The following is a 20,700-nucleotide window of genomic DNA, read 5'->3' as shown; positions in this document are numbered from 1 at the left end:
AGGTTTGTCTTAAATGTAAAGTGCATTACAAATAGAGTTTTTCTATAGCGCTCCCCCTACAGGATTCTCTATAGAGCCCCCCCACAGCTTTGGAATGGATATTTGGCAGCTCCTCCGTTTACTTGTGTCTGACTCCTCGTTCGCTCAGTTTCCTCTTCTGTTCCTCCGACAATGCTTTCCTGGCTTTGTGCTTCTTTTTTGCTTTTTTTGTGAAAAACTCCATCGCTACCTTGTTAGCCGGTTCCTGAATGGGCGTATGTGTGCAGTGCCGTGACGCAATTCATTGCAGTGCAAGACCTGATATTACACAATTCTTCTTGACGATGAGTCCGGCGACTTGCCGGCCCAAAGATGCAAGGGCGGGTTTTCCACTCAGAGGCGTTAGGGGGGAGCAAGACAACCACCATTCAACTAAAAAAAAAACCATATAACATAACCATTCCAATGACTCCGAAACTGTTCAGTTAAGGTAAATTAACCTAAAAAAAACCCTGCATAGTTCCCCTTTAAGATATACAAATAGGTAATCTCTATCCACGACGTTCCAATTCCACCAGATGTCACTCTTTTTGGCAGGAAATCCGTTACCTTCCGCTTTCTTATGATGGAATTTTAAACTCCGGTGGATTTCTGAGGACTATGATTAACTGCTCCCCAGATCTCTGCAGGGTAAATCCAGACAGCTAGCTAGACTATCTGTCCAATCAGCCTGTTACACGACTTTTGAACATACACATATTCCACCAGCACAGGTGGCACCGTGGCTCCATCCGGTGCAAAGCACCGCCTAAGACGATTGTGATTGGTTTAAAGAAATGCCAATAAACCAGATATTAACATGTGATTCTCCCATGCCAGGCTGCTGTGTGGACTAGCCAGACCTTCCTCCGCTGAGCTGTGGAGGAAGGTCTGGCAATGTGAGACTGACAAATGGTTAATAAACCGGAGAAGGACTGGCTCAAAATAAATATGGACTCATTAGCAGTAGCAAGTATTACAGTAACAAGAAAGAGCAATAATTGCCATATAGAATATGATGTGGTTGGAAGAAGAATGTGGACATGATATTGTGTGTATTGGCTGTTGTAGATATTCTATGTTTTGTTGTAGACATGTTATGGTTTGTTAATTGTTCTCTGTGAAAAATAACAGAATATGAAGCCATAATCTGTGAAATTGAACAATATTGTACACCAGTGTTCCCTAGTGGGTGTTAAAAAACCCTGTGGCAGTCACCAACCTTTGCAGCTAAGAAGGAGACTTATAAAGTCACTGATAATAATCCCTCCTAGCTATAGGATTCCCTGAGTGTGGATGTGTACAGCCATGTCATTTTTTAGCAACATTCAGTCCTTGTTGGAGAGTTACCTGAAGACCTCAGTGTGCCCCAGCTCAGCTGACAGCAGGAGAGGAGTGTACCCCTGCTGGTCTAACATGTCTACTTTGGCTCCGCTGTCTATGAGAGTGGTTACCAGTCCCTCATGGTTCTGTTTAACAGCTGAGAAGAGAGCAGAGCCGAGGGCTTCTTCCCTCTGAGCTCCTCTGGGAATACCTAGAATTTAAACAAGACATAGTGTGAGCTTGTATGGTTGCAGCTTCATTTATGTACAATTAACATCTCCAAAAAGAAGTCTAATGCACAGGGTTATTATATTAGCCTGAATATCACAGGTGAAAAGACTCACCAAGCAGCAGATGGAGAATTGATTCTTCATTGAGCTTAATGGCTTCATTTATAACATCCCAGTCCACTTCAGCCCCTGCATTTAAAAGGACAGTGACCGTTTTCTCATTGTTTCTTGAAACTGCGTGAAAAAGAGCTGTTTTTTTACACTTGTTTCTGGCTCCGACAGCGGCCCCGCTCTGCAGCAGCAGCTCAGCCAGCCTCCAGTTGTCTTCCTTGGCTGCCGTGTGAAGAAACATGTCCCGCGTGTGGCTCTCACACTGCTTGGCCTCCTCCTTCACCAGCAGTTTCACAGAATCCAGGTGCTTGTTGTCCGCTGCCAGGTGAATGGGGGTTTTGCCTTGTAGATCCGGAGTGTAGATGGGGGCCCCGGCCTGTACGAGGGCCTTGACTATCTCAGTGTGACCCCTGATGGCTGCTCTGTGAACAGCTGTATGACCCTTATCATCCTGCAGGTCCAGTTTGGCTCCTTTACCGATCAAGAGCTCAGCGATGGACAGGTGACCGTGCTCAGCAGCTACATGTAAAAGAGTCTGATTGGAGGAATTGACCGTGTTAATATCAGTGTGTTCTAACTGCTCCTCCAGCAGTGCTAGCTCCCCGTCTGTAGCCATAACGTGGAAGAGATCTTCTGGTTTACTTTGCACTGGTTTGAGCTCCTCTGACTTTAAAAGTGGCACAGTGCTTCTGTCTTCCATTTCAGAGATAGATTTCTTAGTTGCTTTGGTGGCAAATAAAGAACGAGTCTTCTGAGGGACAATTCTATGTGTAATTTCCTCCATCTCTTCCTGCTCCCTCTCCATCAAGTATCCAATCAGCTGTCTCCTTGTGTCTCGTATACGTTCATTCAACCCACCCAAATAGGTCTTGATTCGCAGATAGAGGTCGGGTTCTGCAAGCATGAGACACGGATGAAAGAACTTCCGACACGCCCTTTCACCTCTGGCCTCCAGGATGTCCAGAACCCTGGAGTTTTGATCTTTGCGAGTCCTGATGGTCGAGACAATGGATCTCTTCGCCGCTGTCATGACCCCCTCAGTGACGAGAAGATCCAGTAGGTCCTCGGTGTGTGAGATCCCGTAAACTAGATCCCTTCTCTTTGCCCGGATTACATCCACAGCATAGGGGTTGATGTAGGTTGATGTTGCTTGAGCATCAAAACCCTCGAGTATATTGAACATTTTAATAAAATCTTTTAGGGAAACTGAAAATTTTCTTCGGTTTTTACGTGCAGCAAGTCATTGTTATGACTCTGGCTGTTTGTGTATGTGTGTGTGTGTTATTGCTTATTGCTAAGTGAAACAACTCTATCCTAGCAACAAAATACTGCCATTCAGATGCGTCCAGCTCAACCTGCTTTTTAGGAGATCATGTGACCAAATAACCTTATTAGTTTTCACTAGCATTTCTGCAGCACAGCAGCTATGATAGCCATCACGTAGGTTATTAAAATGTTTAACTTAAATAATATTTTTCTGAGCGGGATCTCTATAAAATTCTTATTTAAAAATTGAATACAGTTTTTAAGAAACGTGTGTGTGTGTGTGTGTGTGTGTGTGTGTGTGTGTGTGTGTGTGTGTGTGGTGTGTGTGTGTGTGTGTGTGGTGTGTGTGTGGGTGTGTGTGTGTGTGTTGTGTGTGTGTGTGTGTGTGTGTGTGGTGTGTGTGTGTGTGTGTGTGTGTGTGTGTGTGTGTGTGTGTGGGTGTGTGTGTGTGTGGTGTGTGTGTGTGTGTGTGTGTGGTGTGTGTGTGTGTGTGTGTTGTACAACCATGGGGGTGCAGAATGGGGCACTCCTGGTAACCCCATTCTGCTAATATCTGAATCACTCCTGCCTGTATGTGAAGTCAGTGAGTATGTGTAGGCTAATTGAAACATAATTTTTCTGTATACGTATATGCCATTTTGCAAACATTTTCTAAGAAGTTAATTAATTGTGTCAGATGTGCCACATGCAGTCTGTGGTGGAGGAAGCATTCAGATCATAATCTGAAATACATAAAGTCAAGTAGCAATACAAACACAACCTCTGCATTCAAAATCGTACTTGGTGAAAACGTATTTTTTATGAGTCAAAATTATGTACAGACTAAATATGCTAGGATTGAATTGTAAAATGTAATTAGTATTACTGATGCAATAACATGTAAGTGTAATTTTAGTATTGTGCTAGTTGAGGTACAGTGGCTTGAATAAGTTTACACACCCATGCTAAAGTTGATTAAAAAGAGGAATAAAAAAACGCTTTTGGAATTTGATTTTAATGCCATGATTCAAAAAAATTAGGAAAATCCAACCTATTAAGGACACCAATTTTCTTTGTGAATGAATAATGTATTGTAAATAAATAAATGTTCTTCCTTAAAATACAGGGGGCATAAGTATACACCCCCCTATGTTAAATTCCCATAGAGGCATGCACATATTTATTTTTGAAGGCCAGTTATTTCATGGATCAGGATACTATGCATCCTGATAAAGTTCCCTTGGCCTTTGGAATTAAAATAACCCCCCCAACCACATCATCACATACCCTTCACCATACATAGAGATAGGCATGGGGAACTTTCCATAAGATCATCTCTCAATGCAAATCAAACCAACCATCAGGCTAACTGAAATAAAACCATGCCTATCTCTATGTATGGTGAAGGGTATGTTACGTTACATTATTCATTTACAAAGAAAATTGATGTCCTTAAAAGGTTGGATTTTTCTAAATTTTTTGAATTGAGGCATTATGATCAATGTCCTAAAGATGTTTTTTTTATTCTTCTTTTTAATCAACTTTACCATGTGTGTGTGTTAACTTATTAACTTATATATACATTAGGCTACTTGAATGTAGTCTTGACGTCATGTTTGCAGTCACAAACTACAGATCTATTGTTGATCTTTTTCTTTGTTACTTTGTTGTTAATTTCTACATACAATAGGGTCGTTTTTGCCATTGTAATATTTCACTGAGTGTCCCTCTTGAATAAATTCTCAGGGCTGATCACTGTATGATGCAGGGATTAGAGTCCAGTCACTTCCCGGAGTACACGCCTCCTCCGCCGTGACGTAGATCTTCCGAGGGCTCCCTCTCCTTATATGGTAGCAAAGGACTCCCCTTCCGGGAATGATGCCATGCTGCCCAAGTTTGAGAAATCGGAGAAATCCGAACAGGTTAAAGCAGATTAATGAACACATTAGAGTCCTCATTATAATAATATATAATAAATAACTATAACGGACTGATTAGAACCCCCAGATATCAAGTTATGAATTGGGTTATAACTAAATTGTATATCCTATAAAAATGGATGTTGAATTAGCCTCATGAGATTTCATTTATTTAGGAGTTTATTATGAAAAAAAACGGTTGAATGAGCTGCATTTATGCGTCAAACCATGAACATCTATAAGGAAACAAATATGTAAAGAGAAAGTAAAAAATCTAAAATAGTATTAGACATATTAGGCTTATTTGTGTAACATTTAGTTTTTACTGTGTATCAAGATATCCTTCAAACCTTCATATTTAATAACCGGTCCTGTTTCTTTGACACTTGAAATATTTTTTTTTTTTTAAAGTTAATTTAATCAACCCTCATGTTGTCCTTGGATCAAATTTGACCCGTTTTCAGTTTTGTTTTTGTTTTTTTTGGCACAAACAAGGGGCAAAATTATCAAAAAAAACCCCACCCACAACACTGAAAAAGTGACAATTTTTGGGCAAAAAACTGATAATAATGTTCAAAAAAAGTGACCGAAACGTTTTTGTTTTTTTCATGGTTGACGGGAAGACAACACAAGGGTCAAAGCCAATGAGGAGGATGAGCCAATACTACAAGCTGCTGTGGCATGAGGACTTTGAACGTTGGACATTTCCTTTCATGTCTCAGGTAAATCAGTCTGTGTCTCCCTCTAGTGTTTCCTTATGAGTATTCATAATAATACAATATGACAGTTTATCCTGCCAGGGTGCCATATCTGACCTATCCCGACACATTCACCTGCTGTAATTATGAAGTCTGATGGATTTATTGTGGAAATTAAGACAAATGGATGTTTAAATGTTGCCAGTCACTCAATAGATTTTTTTTTGGCTGGCATGATGGATGGTGCTAATTTTTTGAACCCTCCTTGTATACAGCCATGATCTATTGTTACTTCATAAATGTATATTTGTATATAAAAAGCTTTGACAAAAAGTCAAAAGGACCTATTGGGATGGATTTACCGACATTATTTGTATTTTTGATATATTGTGTTATAGATACAGATATAGAATTTGCACTATGATACCAATGCACCTTTCTGCATTTTTTCCCACACTGCTCCTTTGAACATGCTATGATCTAACTTTACTGTAAGGACACTAGTGATGTCTTCCTTTTGTATTTTTGTACTATGTCTGTGTGACTAGTTATTGGACACCTTAATTTCCTTCTGGATAAATAAATATCTCTGTCTATCTCTAGCTATATATTAGGCTACTGATGGAAACAAACCATGAACATATGTGTCTCGTGTGAGTAATGTTAATTTTTAATATTCCTTTGTCTAAATTTTTATTACACTACGGTTTGTTCCTTTGAGCTACTTTTTTCAGCATACTCATTGAGATCAGCTTTATCGAGAATACACTCTCCCACCAAACCACAGTGGCACTTTTACCTTTTAATTAGTTATTCCGCAATGTGTTATATGATGTATTCATGTGCAATAGAGGATCTAAGACTTTATCTGAGTTTGTTTCGACATGCTGGGGCTTACTTAATTCACAACAGGACAGGAAGTGTGTTGAATAAATGCATGGTGCAATAGCACGGAGGATGGCTTGTGATTTTTCCTGTTATCATGCGTTGAATCAGTGACACCTTCGATTTCAACCTGTTGTATCTCTGTAACAGCGCTGTAGTTACATGTTCTCCTATTAGTGCCATATAGTGTTAACACTGAGAATAATGGGAGGTTTTGTGTAATAATAATATGTATACTCGGTCTGCATGTGCTGAGACATAAAGTGGAGATCTCAGCCCACAGTCAGGATTGGCCTCCATCAGTAGCCTAGGAAGTGATCCTGGTCTGTGAGCTGAAACAATCACTTAGCCTGGATCAATGCTAGCACTAATGGAATTAACCTTGAGGTACTGGGAACTAGCAGCTCTTGCAACATGTTGCAACATGTTTTATTGTTTGAGCTCCTGATGCGGCACACCCACTTCTTTTTTCCTGTCACACACTTGAAAAAAAACACAGAGACAATATGGCTTCATTTGATCTGGTTTATTTTCTTAAATATTGTTCTGAAGTGCTCAGAAAACAAAACATAAAAAAAATGATACAGTATTCTTATTACAAATGGTAAACATAAGTACTCCAAGTTGATCTTATATACATATAACAATGAGTGAAACCCCATTAAAACAACTTTAGAAAAAAACAAGTAAATCTTGAAGCTTTTCTAACTGAATTTCTTACAATAAAGAAACAAAAAGTACATTGTACTGTAACTCAGAAGTCAGGCAGCTTTTGTTACAACTTTTCAGCCATTTAGAGTTTGAGGCCAACACGCCCATATAGTTCGAGGCCATTATGGCTACAGCAAGAACAGTCTCTATTGCAGGTTCTTAAATCCTCTAATACTGAATGTCTCCTTTAGATGGTCATGATAAGGTCCATGCATTGCTGGATGTAAATCAAGAAAACTTCAGTCCTGTCCAGTTCTGTTAAAAACAGCACGAAACAGAAACAGAAAGGTATCCTGCTTGCATGCCCTCTCTGGTTCATGGCTGCTGTCACTTTCCCGAGCCCCTCTCTGGGACTCTCGTGGCACTCAGGAACTTTAGCGCGGCCCCCAGGTCCTGCCAGTGTCGCGCCACATCATCCCAAATCCCGTCACGATTTCAGGAGATACAGCCACTTACTATCACAGGACTCGTGGTTTCTCGTTCAACTACAGTCTTTCGCCTCTGCGCCGCCGCTGACACCACCTCAGAAGGTCTGGAGCTGCTGCGTTAACATGAGCTGGCACCCGCTGTTGACGTGGTTCATCACCTTCTGTTTCAGCTGGGCCACCTGCTCGCGCAACATGTTGGCAGTGGACGCGAGCTCAGAGTTCTGGGACTTGAGATTCTTCACTTTATCCTCCAGCCTCGAGATGCGCTCCAGCTTCCTCTTCCGGCACTTGGAGGCAGCGATGCGGTTCCTCATCCGCTTTCTCTCGGCCTTGATGCGCTCCTGGTTCTCCATGTCGATTGGGGAGAGAGGAGGCGTGTCCCCCGGCATCTCAGGCACGGTTTGGGGCTCCTCTTTGAGCGCATTGAGCCGGTGGAGCTGGCCAGAGGATGTCTGCCCGTAGATGGGAAGCTGCGGCGGGGCAGCAGGGAAGGACATAGTCGGGGCTGAGGTGGTGTAATTCGGTGCCGAGACGGTGCTGATGGCCGGGTTAAAAGTGTTCAAGTCCTCATACACCGGCGAATCGGAGCGCATGGCTGCGTTGTTGTTGTAAACGGTGGCACCGGCAACGGATGAGACAGGCGGCAGGGAAGTGTTGACACTGGTCTGAGGAGCCGAGGTGACACTCACATTAGTTGTGCCCGGCATGTGCTGGTGGTGGAGCTCAGCCAGGGCTCGTACAAACCCCTCAGCGAAGCCCTCCTGCTCGTCCGTGACATTCTTGGGGCACATGAACTGAGTCGGGGTCGGCGTGGTGGTGATGAGTCCGTTGCTGGACTGAATGATGAGCCGCTCCAGCTCCGGGGAAGCCAGCTTCAGCAAGCCCACATCGGGAGAGGTGAGGATGTCGCTGGCTTTGGCGCGGAGGTGAGGTTTCAGAGTGCCCGTCGGATCGCTCAGGTTCAGTGTCATGTTGTGTTTCAGCACTTTGGGGTTGCTGTATCCGTAGCCGGCGTTGTCTTGCTGGGAGAAAGCGTTGAGTGAGTCGTCATAGAAAGTAGTTTCCATCTTGGTATACATGGAAGAGAAACCAAAGTAGCTAAAAAAAAGTCTTCTATAAAACTACTTTTCGGTCCCCCCCCCCTTTCTCTTCTTCCTGGTTTATCACTTGACTGAAAAACACTGGTTTCCAAACGTCCTATTTCCGTAAAAACCTCCTTTGAGTGCGCTCGTTCTTGACAGGAATCAGGAGTTACTTCTTTCAGCCAGTGATGGTCGACTCGACTGTGCGCTGTGTGCTAATAGCTCGCAAAGCTTTCGCTAAAGTATCCAGACCTGTATTGAGTCTGTGAGCGGAATGAGCCGAGTGTCTCTAACTTTTCTTGTCCGGCACCGACACCGTCTGTGACTCTCCCTCTGCCCGGCTGTGTGTATACTCTGAGCCCGCTGCAGGCAAACCTTATCTGCTGCCGCTGCCTCTCTAAAAATAGCCATGATGTCATAACAGGGCTCTCCCATTGGCCGATGGGCGTGTCGCGGGGCGTGGACCCAGTCCTCCGATAAGGCGCGTTGCCATGACCACCACCACCCAGAAGATTCTTAATCTCGCGGTGGATTGTGGGATGACGTAATGCTGTAAGGAGAGCGTAGGCGCGGTGCATTGTGGGCTGACGTATTGTTTTTGAATATTTGGTTACCCGCTTTACTGTCAGTGGTGGCGGGACAACCAGTGTTGCTGCGGTCTTCTTTACTCTCTCCAATTATTTGTGGTGAAACTGTTCTACTATAACCTACATCTGTTTTTTTTTCATCTGACTTTTATTTTGTACACTTGTTCTGTTTAGTTAAACTTTTTGGACACATATAAATCTTTAATCTAACATTAGAATCCCTTAAAAGTAGCCTCCATTTGAACAAAATCTAAGAGCTTATGAATTTCAAAAATACATTTAGACCATAAAATCTATTTTTATTCTACTCTTCTCTCTTACTGCATCTGAAAAATGATATTTGACCTTATAACACTAACATTAAAGGAAAAAAACACTATTCTTCCATTCAAGTTCATAATTGTTTATTCAAAACAGCTAGTTGTCATATAGCAAAAGAGAAAAATCTTACAAAATTGTATTCTTATTCTGTTATCCAAGTTTATCTGACTTCAACACTACTACAGTAAAGGAACAGGCTCGTCTATTCTATTCTGCATATAAAGTTCATTCACTTTCAACCAGCTTCAAGCCATGTATGACATTAATACATTTTAAATTACCTCCACAATATTTTGTGCTTCTTTATTATATTCTCCATTCTATTATATTATACAGTAGCCTATTTTATTCTATTATTTGCCAAATAGCTACACAACAGCTGGATTGGAGCTCTAATTTCTGAGGGAACTGGAGAAAGTTGTTCCAAAAACTTGGAAAAGTAAATGTAAACATAAAATTCTATATTTTTCCGTGTATGTGTGCACTCGTAGTGGAAAGTCTTCTTGTTCTGACATTCATTTTGCCTCTCAGTGTGGGACATCATGGTGGTCTCTGGTTGGTGGTCCCTCTATAAATTGTCCTACATAGCCCACAAACATACATAATAGCTTTGATTAGTGGGAGTTTAATTTTTACACCTGGGCAGGATTATATAAACACAGACGTATTTACTTATTTAAGAAATGCATTAAAGGTCTGTTATTTACCTGAAGTGTAGAGCCAAGTCCATCGTATTGAGTCATGTACTTTAGTACCTACCGGTCTTTCCCGCCTGCAGTCATTAGAGGACAGATTTAATGGGACCTTTTTGCTTCTACCACAGCATAGACCACACGTCTGAAAAGCTACATTTAAGACCTTTTTATTTCTGCTGCAACGACAACGTGTTAAAGATAGATTTACCGACGCCTGTTGGTCCTCATAAAGACCAAGTACATTTCCTATTATCCATGTCAGGGTGTGTAATTAGTGTAGTGCAGTCCATTGTCCCCTGGCCCCTGGTCAGAAATCACAGCTGGTTTAATGGCAGGAGGTTAACTGGTGTGTCTTACGTGTTCCCCTCTAGTCCTCCACACTCCCACTGTCTGGGTCATTTTCTGCCCTGCCAGCTTTACCGCCCACTATCTCCAGCACACCACGGCTAAATATGTCCCCCTTGTGTGACAAGTAAATCAGTCCCCTGGCGCTGGCTGGCTCAGAGAGGCACCTAAGGAGGATGAACCGGATCATAAAACACCACCGCAGTCGGACTTTTCGTGGCTGCTAATGTTGTCTTTACGTACTGTTGTAAATGTCAAACCACGACAATCAATATAGTCGGAAATGCTCTGACCTGAACTGGTTGATCTGGTGCAGGTTATTCCTTGATTGAAATGCTTAAGAGAAGATTTCTCATCTTTACAGCACACATAAGGAGAGGTAAAGGTGGCTCCTATAGATGCATTTATATTTTTTCTTCGCTTTCTTACATTTTTGTGAGTATCTTTAGATTTAGATTAACAGGTAACAACCCTGTCGGTACACGATGCGTTCTGCGCATGTGTTAGCGCACACGCAGATGATAATCATGATGTACGTGGATTTACCAGGGATTTACGGCACTGCACGATCTTTTCCGCTGTTAGCCTCCACCAGAAAGCTAACAACGTTAGTTTAGCTAACAGCGAATTTGGCTAACCGCTAGCTGACAGCTTGATTCAGCCTAAAACAACTTTACTCAAACTAAACAGTGGGAAAAGCAGGCTACAGCTAAATTAAGACTTTACAGTAATAATAAAGACAAGTATTGAGTGATTGTATTTTAAATGAGCACAAGTAAAGTAGAACTGACGTAACAGTTTTGAGGGTGTTTTACATGCTGTCTCAGCTAGTGGTTAGCCGAATTAGCTGTTAGCTAAACTAACGTCGTTAGCTTTCCGGTGGAGGCGAACGGGCTTTCTTTAACAAACCCTATACAGTTTTATTTTTTTTAATTTTCATTCTCTGATAGTTTGGTTCACTTTGTCGTACTTTTATATCCATGTCTCTGGGGATGAAATAAGCCGAAGCAGAATAAGGACAAGTGGTTACGTTGCCTGTTTACACTCAATGTTCCACTGCACATTCTGAAATATTTATCCACTTTGGCTCATTCATCTATTTATGACTGCTTCTGAATTAAAGCACATGAAAGAATCATAAGTATGTGGTCTAGTGCCCCCTTCCCCACCCAGAGGCACAGCAGGGATCCTTATGTATGACTTCACCCATTGTCCCAAATAGACGAATTAAGGGTAGAACATATGATGTCATTCAAAGTTATTATCTCGTTTCAATTAAAGCTCTTTTCAGAGTCAAATCCCATAGCAAAAGTCAGACCTTGGCAAATTCTGTGTTATATATACTTTCAAATAGTGTTTCATACAGAACCCTTAAATGTTTCAATATGGCTGGAGCGCTTGATGAATTGGGCCTGCTTTTCTTTCCTGGTTGCCATGCATAAAGTTTAAAGGGGTAACCACAGCATGGTAGTTTGCCAAAGTAATTTTCTGTGTAGGAATGTATGGGAGAATCAGCATGGAGGAACCTGAGGTTGGTAGCTATATCCTGCTGCTGCCTTGGTTCAGGACATTTGGTCACTTGTGGTCACATGCAGTTCTTATTTGTCCTCACATGTAGTAGTATAGAGGCAGGGCTTCGGGGGGGGGGGGGGATAGAGAAGCCAAGTTGCAGAGTTGAGCAATGCTAGCAAACTACATCCAACATAAAATAATTCAAATAACATTTCTTATTTAGATTTTTGTAATAATCTATAATCCATACTGCACTAAGTGCAACCTCCACAGTTGGTCTATTTACATTTCAGCATACAAATAATGCAATTTCACAATTTGTTTTCCCATCCTGTACAGTATATATTCAAATATTTGTTCTTATATTTTATTCCTGTTATTATTTCATGTATATTGTATGTACTATATGTATATTGTATCCTGGCATTTCATCTCTAGTTATATTCTGTGCTGTGTGACTGATCTATGTTTGCTGTTGTAACGCCATCATTTCCCAATTTTGGTATCAATAAATATCTGTCTGTCTGTCTGTCTGTCTGTCTGTCTACCTAATCTGTCTCATATAAATTATATACATGTTCTAAGTCAGGCATCAAACCATACTCACTTATTTTAGCTGATTCACTACCACCACTGAAACAGGGACTCTTTTTATGAGATTTGCTCTTCTTATTAAATTATTTCTGAAGGGTGAGGCTAACTGCAGGCTCTGGCAACTGGAGGGTCACGGGTTCAAGTCCCAGTAGGGACCAAAGTATGGTGGTGGACTGGTAGCTGGAGAGGTGCCAGTTCAATTGTTGTAACAGCAGAGTGTAAAATTGTAATTTGGGACTAATAAAGGTAGTTAAAATTAAAACTTGAATTAAAATTATTTGCAATTCATCTGTGAGCAGAGTCTATTGAGTAGGCCCTAGCGTGAGTTGTATCTCCATGAATGTAGTTTGTTGCATTTTGGTGCACAGCCTGTGCCCCTAGTGTTTCTTTGACGGTTACGACCCCTGTCTTGTCTCCTGGGCTTTTTCACCGTGTATTCAGGGGCAGGCAGCCAGCGGAGCAAGGAGCGATGCCTTCGATTTGAGACAAAATTAAAATCGCGCTGAAACCATGCAGGAGCTCATAGTGCACCTTTAACAGGATAAGTGAAATTTTTGACATGCTCATTCAGATTCATCCTCTGGGCAACATGCCTATCTGTAACATTATTTATGAAAATCCATCCAACTGTTGTTTAGATATCTTAACTTATCCTAGCTCATTTTCACATTCCTTTCCCTCCATCTGTGTTTTATTGTCAAGATTGCAAACGAACAAAGACAAACTTCCATGTTTTCCAAGTACTGTGTTCCTGCTCAGCTGCATCCTGACCTGAGGTGGTACAATTGGGCCTTCTGAGTTGTTTTGTCTTCCATCAATCGCTGCTTCTCGTTAGTTCCCCTCCCTCTCTCCCGACTCTCACCTCTTTCACTACCTCCATCGTGACGTTACATCTGCACTGCTTTTCCCTCTAGATCCCATATCCCCCCCCCCCCACACACACACACACTTTGCCTTTCTCTTATCTTTCTCCTTCTCTCTCCCTCTTCCTCTCCCTCTCTCGCCCCTCTCCCTCTCATCTTACTCCTATCAGTGGCTGTCCAGACAGCAGGATTTCCCCTGTGATGTAAAACAGGCTTTGGCCCAATTGTATTGTTTCAGCAGTTCTTTTCAGTGAAATCTCAGAGCTTTCTGTGTTTGTGTTCCTATCATTGAAAGTTAAACCCCCGGCCAAAGCAGCTGTCTGCACAGTACAAAGGACAAGCACAAGTGTAAAGCCAATGAAACATAAAAATAATACATTTTTTGGAGGTCTTTACGTCAAACTGAACATCTCTTGAGGTTTGCAGGGTGAGTGAGAGGCAGACAGGGAGACACACTGTTGAAGCGTTTGAGACAGTGCACACTCACAATGGTCTTACCATGTCAGAACAATTGTTGATTCAGCTGTTATGTGGAAGGAAAAAAGCACCCAGCGGTATAGATTGTGTGTTAGACAGGCCTGTAAGCAAGCTTGCACGCTCAGTGTGTGTGTGTGTGTGTGTGTGTGTGTGGTGTGTGTTTGTGTGTGTGTGTGTGTGGTGTAGCTGAATCAGAAATCAGAATCATCAGAAATACTTTATGATCCCCGAAGGGAAACTGTGTTACAGTTGCACAAATATATAAATATCAGAGTAGAAATATAACAGTATTTACAATAACATAATTAAGGAATGCAATGGGGAAAAGTATACTATATATATATATATATATATATATATAGATATAATATATATATATATATTATATATCGATAATAATACTAGAATACTACTACTACTACTAATAATTATTATTGTAGCAGTTGAGTAGGCTATTGCACACATTTCAGGCCGGTGTTATTGCACAAAACCGATAGTACAGATAATATTTTCCAGTTTCAACCTCACTAAGTGTGTGTGTGTCAGACACTTAGAGGGAGGAGTGATAAAGTTTGATGGCCACAGGCAGGAACGACTTCCTGTGGCACTCTGTGGTGCATTGTGGGAGAATGAGTCTATCACTGACAGTGCTCCTGTGATTTAGCAGCAAGCCATGGGAGTGGGTGCGAGACATTGTCCAAGATGGCATGTAGTTTGGACAGCGTCCTCCTCTCTGACACCACCAACAGAGAGTCCAGTGAAATGAACCAAGTGTCCTTTGAGTTATGTAACTAAATACAGTAAATGTTTGCAACAAATGTATAATGTGTATGAAAAAAAGCATACAAACTAATCCTAAGGAAAAATATACTGTAAGTGCATGAGGTCCCCGCTCTGAAGTTGGTTGTGTGGCCATGGCTGTGGCCATCACACACGGGGAAAGTGGAAATACTGGGAAGTAGCTCAAGTAATTTGATAAAACAGAAATTATGATTTGAAAAAAAAAACACACCGAAACACGAGTGAGCTATAACACCTGAACATTAGCTAGATTTTTTTGGACTAGCGTGCAAATACTAGCATGCTAGCAGAGAAGTGGAAACAGTTATTTACAAGTAATGGATACATAGTTAATAGTTTACTAAGCATTTTGGGCAAATGGTTAAAATAACTACAAGTACTAGGTGAAACGGGTATCTAAAAGGTGGTTGTGGAGGTTAAAAACACATAGTTAAAAGTAATGGATGAATATTTGAAATGTTAGCATTTGCCACTAGCCTACTGCTAACTTGTAGTAGTGGTAGTAGTACAAAAAAATGAACCAAATCAACTTAAACTGTTCAGTTGGTTCGAGAGAATCAAAATAACATCAGAAATAAGCTTGTTAACAATTTTGTATCATTAAAAGTTAAACAACATCCTTTTTAAAATGAGAACATTCAGAATATGACGGACCATGGTGTCGATGTAGAGGTACTGCAGTTACTGTGACAGAACTGTGAGCGTATTTCAGACAAAAAAAAGATTGAGAAACTCTTTCCTACATGACAGAGACGGAATGGGAATGTGGACCGAATGATCTCCCTTCACATCGAGGTGTAGATTTACCCTCCAAGACAAAAATGATATTGATGCACTTATCAATTTCTCCAGTTTTTTTTGTCAAAACGCCATGTTCTTTTACACCTCTTTTCTTTGGTTAGTATCCCCTTTCTCCTTATCCTACACCACATCTTTCATTTTTCCCGATTGCATCTTTTTTTTTCATCCTTACCTGGATATGTGTAGTGTATAATGAACAAGGTGAAGACGCGGCGAAATTGACAAAAAATCCCTCTTTCCCTTCGGATTTACATGCGTGGTCTAAAATAGTAAAAGAGGAATCATTGTGTGTCACACCACACACCCACACACTACACACCCACCAAACACACACACACACACACCCACACACAACACAACACACACACACACACCACACACACACAACAACACCACACAGACACACACAACACGCACACAGTGAATTCCCTGAGAGGATGTCTCATTGTTCCGCCCTTCACCAAGTGTAGAACGAGTGTTTGATGTCTTCGACAGGGTTTTTCAAGTGCTGTTTTAATTAATTTGCCCATAAAATGAATCCAGGATTCCCAGCAGCCTCTCTGGCACCCTTAGCCACAAAAAGACTTTATTAGCTTTGACGATTAATCGTCGCTAACTACCCAGACTAATCACAGCTTAGATTTATTGGTAAGAATCACATGGAATATCGATTGTCTCTCCCTCATTTCGACCCTTTCAGCGCATCGTAACTCACCCGGCGAGTGTACAATGACATCATTGGGTGAGGGTGGGCACACTGCAGGTTCTTTGACTTTTACTTTTAAGGCTACAGATGCTGTTTATCACAAGTAAGAGTGAAGCAAGGCAACAAGCCCGGTTAAAGGCTCACATAGACTGTGGTTTGTATGTTTTTGGGGCGCGCTTGTCTTATTTGTTGTCTCAGAGTAATTTAATCTGTGGGAATGAGTCTGGGCCTCATTATGTAAATGAATTAAGAAAGAAAGGAAGAGTGAGCCACAGCAGGACTCGCACACGCACACGCACACACACACACATGCACACACACACATACTGTGTATGTGTATTCCGGCAGGTAAAGTAAATGACCTTGTTGACACTGCATAGTAGGTTGTGTGCACGTTTGTGTGTGTGTGTGTGTGTGTGTGTGTGGTGTGTTGTGTGTGTGTGTACACACTCAGAGACCTGTGAGTCCTCAGCTGGCTCTGTTCAGCCTGTAACAGAGGAGGTGAGTGTGGAGTGTGTCACCAGGGACCATGATCGATGCTATAAAACTCAACAGTTCCTTGATCCAGATGGAGGTTATTTTGTCTGTGGTGTGTGTGTGTGTGGTGTGTGGTGTGTGTGTGTGTGTGTGTGTGTGTGTGTGTGTGTGGTGTGTGTGTGGCGTGTTAGCCATGATCAAGATGTGTTGTACAGGTGGGCACATGTAGGCAGCGTGCTAACCGTTCCACTACATTTACCTCTGCAAGCCAGGGGATCATCCCAACCGCAGAAGGTGTGTGTGTTGTGTGTGTGTGTGGTGTGTGTGTGTGTGGTTAGTATTGGACTGCATGTGTTTTTTGTGGTGTATTATGTGTGCAAGTGTGCCTGGGACGTTGACAGTGTGTGTTTGGACTTGCTGGTTATTCTAGCCTGGCTTTTCAGAGGCAATAAAAAAAGTCAAGGGAGGAAAAGGAGAAGGGGGGGGGTGCGCGTGTGTGACAGGGCAGAGCGATTGTTTTAAGTCGAGCAGCCGTTTCAGTCTTTGGTTCAGAGTGACCGAAAGAAGGAAGAATGAAAGTTTGTTCTTTCTCCTTTTACTGAAGAAGAGAGAACATAAATATGGTCGAAAGAAGAGGAGAGAGAAGAGAGAGAGGGACAAATAAACACTGACTCGGGGCCCGGTGAATCTTTTGCTTAAATTATATTGGCTTTATTGGATATATGATAAGTATAAGTCAACTTTAACTTGCAGACAGCAGTCCTATGAAACAAGAGCTATGCAACTGTAAAAAAACAGACTCCTCTCCCTTTTTTTTATTTTTATTCCTTGCTCTCTCTGTCTCTTCTCATGACACAATCCTGTGCACTGCGCGCCACACACACACACACACACACACACACACACACACACACACAGATCATCCTCCCACTAGACAGCTATGAAACCTGATCACAGATCATATTGAGTGGTGATGTTGCAGAGGAGGGGGGGGGGGGGGGGGGGCTGACTTGATGGTGTCTGGCTGTTGGATTTATACCACTCCTACTAATACCATGGAAAATACTTCTTTGGGTTGCAAGTGTACAATACAAATGCATACCACAACACTGCATTCAGTAGGCTAATCACTATTTTGAGTGTGTTTAAGTCCACTGTTACTTATATGGCCATAAGCGACAATGAATGGCAAATATTAAAACATAGTGGTAATAAAGTCAGAAACTTGACTAAGTAATGTAAGTTATACAGTGTATTGTTGACGGGAGACCTGTGTGTGTGTGTGTGTGTGTGTGTGTGTGTGTTTGTGTGTGTGCGTGCGTTTACATAGTTAAGTGACATTAACTGATTCTGTGTAACTTGCTGCTGTGTCTACTGTGTGTGTGTGTGTGTGTGTGTGTGTGTATGGGTGGATTTGTTGATACATGTCTCCACTTTAACAATGAAACAATGAATTTCATTCTCTGACCCCCCCCGTTTTTCAACACATTTATTTTCTAAATGATAAACTTTTTCCCATATCAAAATCCGCAGTGTTTCCTCTCCCTGGCTCTCTGGTATCATCGTGGTGATTGGCTAATACATGTTTGGGTTGTCCTGTTGCCGTGCCAACTGTGCAACAAATATTTGGAGCTATGTATGTGGCACCTTCCACCAACATTCCAGGATCTGCTTGTTGGAAGTTCTTCTGTCAGTCTCTTCCTCCCTCTCCACTCTCCATACACTTTCAACCTCTTCCTTCCCCCCTCCCTTTCTCTCTTCTCTCTCTCTCTCTTCTCTCTCTCTCTCTCTCTTCTCTCTCTCTCTCCCCGCTTCACTGTCTGCCCACCTCTTTTTGCCTCCTCTAGATAAATGGACTCTTGTTTCTGTTGAAATGAACTTGAAAACAGTAGTTGGGACAAGTGGTTCGTTACAGCAGAGGAACACGAACACGAACACACACACACACACAACACACACACACACACACACACACACACAAACACCACACCCCACACAACACACACCACACAACACACACACACACCATAACACTGTAATAGTAATGCTTTGTCATTGGAACTGGCTAAAGCCCAGCCAGCCAGTGCACTATACTACTGGTACCTAGTACAGTTTCAAGTCTTTTTCCTGACCTGTGTTGGAAACTCAAGTAAAAACTTATAGTTCGTAGTCCATTTTATGCTACTTTATACATATATACACCTCCAGATAGTGTCGTTTTGGGGTACTTGCTGAGACAACCAAAGCCGTCGTTTTGTCTTAGGAAGACAGTCTCCAAGCAAATACAGTTATTGTGCAGCCATATATATATATATATATATATATATATATATATATTTTTTTTTTTACATTGTGGTGTTGCTATTCTTTCGGAATGGGAAAGTATAGGAATACTTCACAGTCCAAAATACTGAACATATGCAGCACCGTAAATAATGTTTAAGAGTTTCAGAGCCATACGTCTGAGGTGACAGATAAGAACTTCCCCTTATTGACATGCCGCTTCAATTTTATTTCAAGCTTTTCTTCCTGTTCGTGCTTTGTGAATCTCAATCAGTGATCAGCCAATCCTCAGTTAATCATTAGATAAGGTTATGACTTGCCCGAGCTATCGACGGCTGCTGAAATGTAATCAATACATTTAGCGGAAACTTCTGACCAGTGATATACAATCAGTAGGGAATGTGCCGTGCAGGCTTGCAACACACACATTCATACACACACACGTACGTCAAGTCAGTAGCTGTTGCAGTGTGTAGCCCTGCAGCACGTCTGCATGCTGATGGAAACCAGGAGCAGTGGAGCTCTGTGAGGCATCCAGCTCATCTGGTCCGTCTCGTATACAGATCATCTAAAGGCTCCGACGCACCAACACGGCGATGTGAGTCGAGTGCAGATTTGAGTCGTGCATGCTCAGATTCAAACGGTTGACGACATAACTGTCACACATGAAATAATACACTTTTCTCATTACAATCAATAACAGAAGATGGGGATCATTTCAGAAACGTTGTAGCTATCTATGGTTGTTTGATTGCTAACGTTAGCTCAAAACGCCATTCAAATGACAGCCTTTGTTGTGTTTGATGCTAACTTGTAGCCACCAGTTAACCAACTTGGTTATTTAGGTCCATTTTTACTGTGTTGACATTACAGAAGTCTATCGTGAGCATCTTGTATGCTACTTGTCGCAAAGTGACGCACGCGCGACTCACATCTGCACTCGACTCACATCGGGGAGTGACATGACTGCCTCCAGGAGTTGGGCAAAAAAGTGCATCGGAACACACCGAAGCAACGCCGACTTGAGCGTACGTTCTGCGCATGCGCGAGACTTAATACGTCTCCATAACTGCTAATCTGTGTTGCTGCCCAGAAAATGAAAACTAGCAGCTGATTGGACGAATGCGTCACATGGGTCTGGCTTCTCCGGAATTGCAAAACCGACCGTAATGGCGACTCGTTCGGAATACGATCTCATATTTCACGAAAAATAGTTAATTGTAACGTGTTTCTAAAAACATCTTAACCCTTATATTGTCTTAATCTTAGGAACCCTCTCAGATCCCTCCGGTCAAATTGACCCGTGACTTATTTTGGGTTTTAAAATCAATTCTGAAATAAAATGTTCCTTCATAATCTATTAACAGATATTGTCTTTATCTCAATTTCAAACAATCGAGATAACATGTGTGTTTAGGGAATGCAATCAGTCTCTACTAGATGGAGGTGTGATTCGTTTTATAATTTGTGTTAAAAATCCACTTTGTGATCATTTTTATCTTGGAAGTTCAGGGGTATTCAGAATAATTTTCTGATTTGAGTCAGGAATACATGTTTTTCACAGAAAATAAAGTAAGGCCATTGATTT

General features: G+C 41.8%; 2 protein-coding genes and 1 long non-coding RNA gene across 3 annotated transcripts in view; all 3 read right to left on the bottom strand.

Moving 5' to 3' along the window:
* The window catches only part of caiap (CARD- and ANK-containing Inflammasome Adaptor Protein), a 4,861-nt gene extending 1,826 nt beyond the window's left edge, over nucleotides 1–3,035 (bottom strand). The window contains exons 1-2 of the mRNA XM_032525347.1: nucleotides 1,686–3,035; nucleotides 1,369–1,552 (exon numbers count right to left, since the gene is read on the bottom strand). Coding sequence (XP_032381238.1) covers nucleotides 1,369–1,552; nucleotides 1,686–2,865 — 1,364 coding nt within the window. The 5' untranslated portion in view covers nucleotides 2,866–3,035. The remainder of the gene's footprint in view (nucleotides 1–1,368; nucleotides 1,553–1,685) is intronic.
* A 662-nt stretch (nucleotides 3,036–3,697) lies between these two features.
* Nucleotides 3,698–20,345, bottom strand: LOC116695219 (uncharacterized). Its single transcript, XR_004333384.1, has 3 exons — nucleotides 20,217–20,345; nucleotides 6,888–6,890; nucleotides 3,698–3,708 (listed from the first exon to the last, which is right to left on the bottom strand). It is a non-coding gene; the product is annotated as an uncharacterized LOC116695219 (long non-coding RNA).
* On the bottom strand, nucleotides 7,509–9,028 carry jun (Jun proto-oncogene, AP-1 transcription factor subunit). Its single transcript, XM_032525335.1, has one exon. The coding sequence runs from the start codon at nucleotides 8,645–8,647 to the stop codon at nucleotides 7,664–7,666; it is 984 nt and encodes a 327-aa protein (XP_032381226.1). The 5' UTR covers nucleotides 8,648–9,028; the 3' UTR covers nucleotides 7,509–7,663.
* Nucleotides 20,346–20,700: the final 355 nt, after the last annotated feature.

The sequence above is a fragment of the Etheostoma spectabile genome, chromosome 9 (genome assembly GCF_008692095.1).
Source record: "Etheostoma spectabile isolate EspeVRDwgs_2016 chromosome 9, UIUC_Espe_1.0, whole genome shotgun sequence".
In the NCBI taxonomy this organism is placed as follows: Eukaryota; Metazoa; Chordata; class Actinopteri; order Perciformes; family Percidae; genus Etheostoma; species Etheostoma spectabile.
This window is presented reverse-complemented; position numbering and strand designations above follow the sequence as displayed.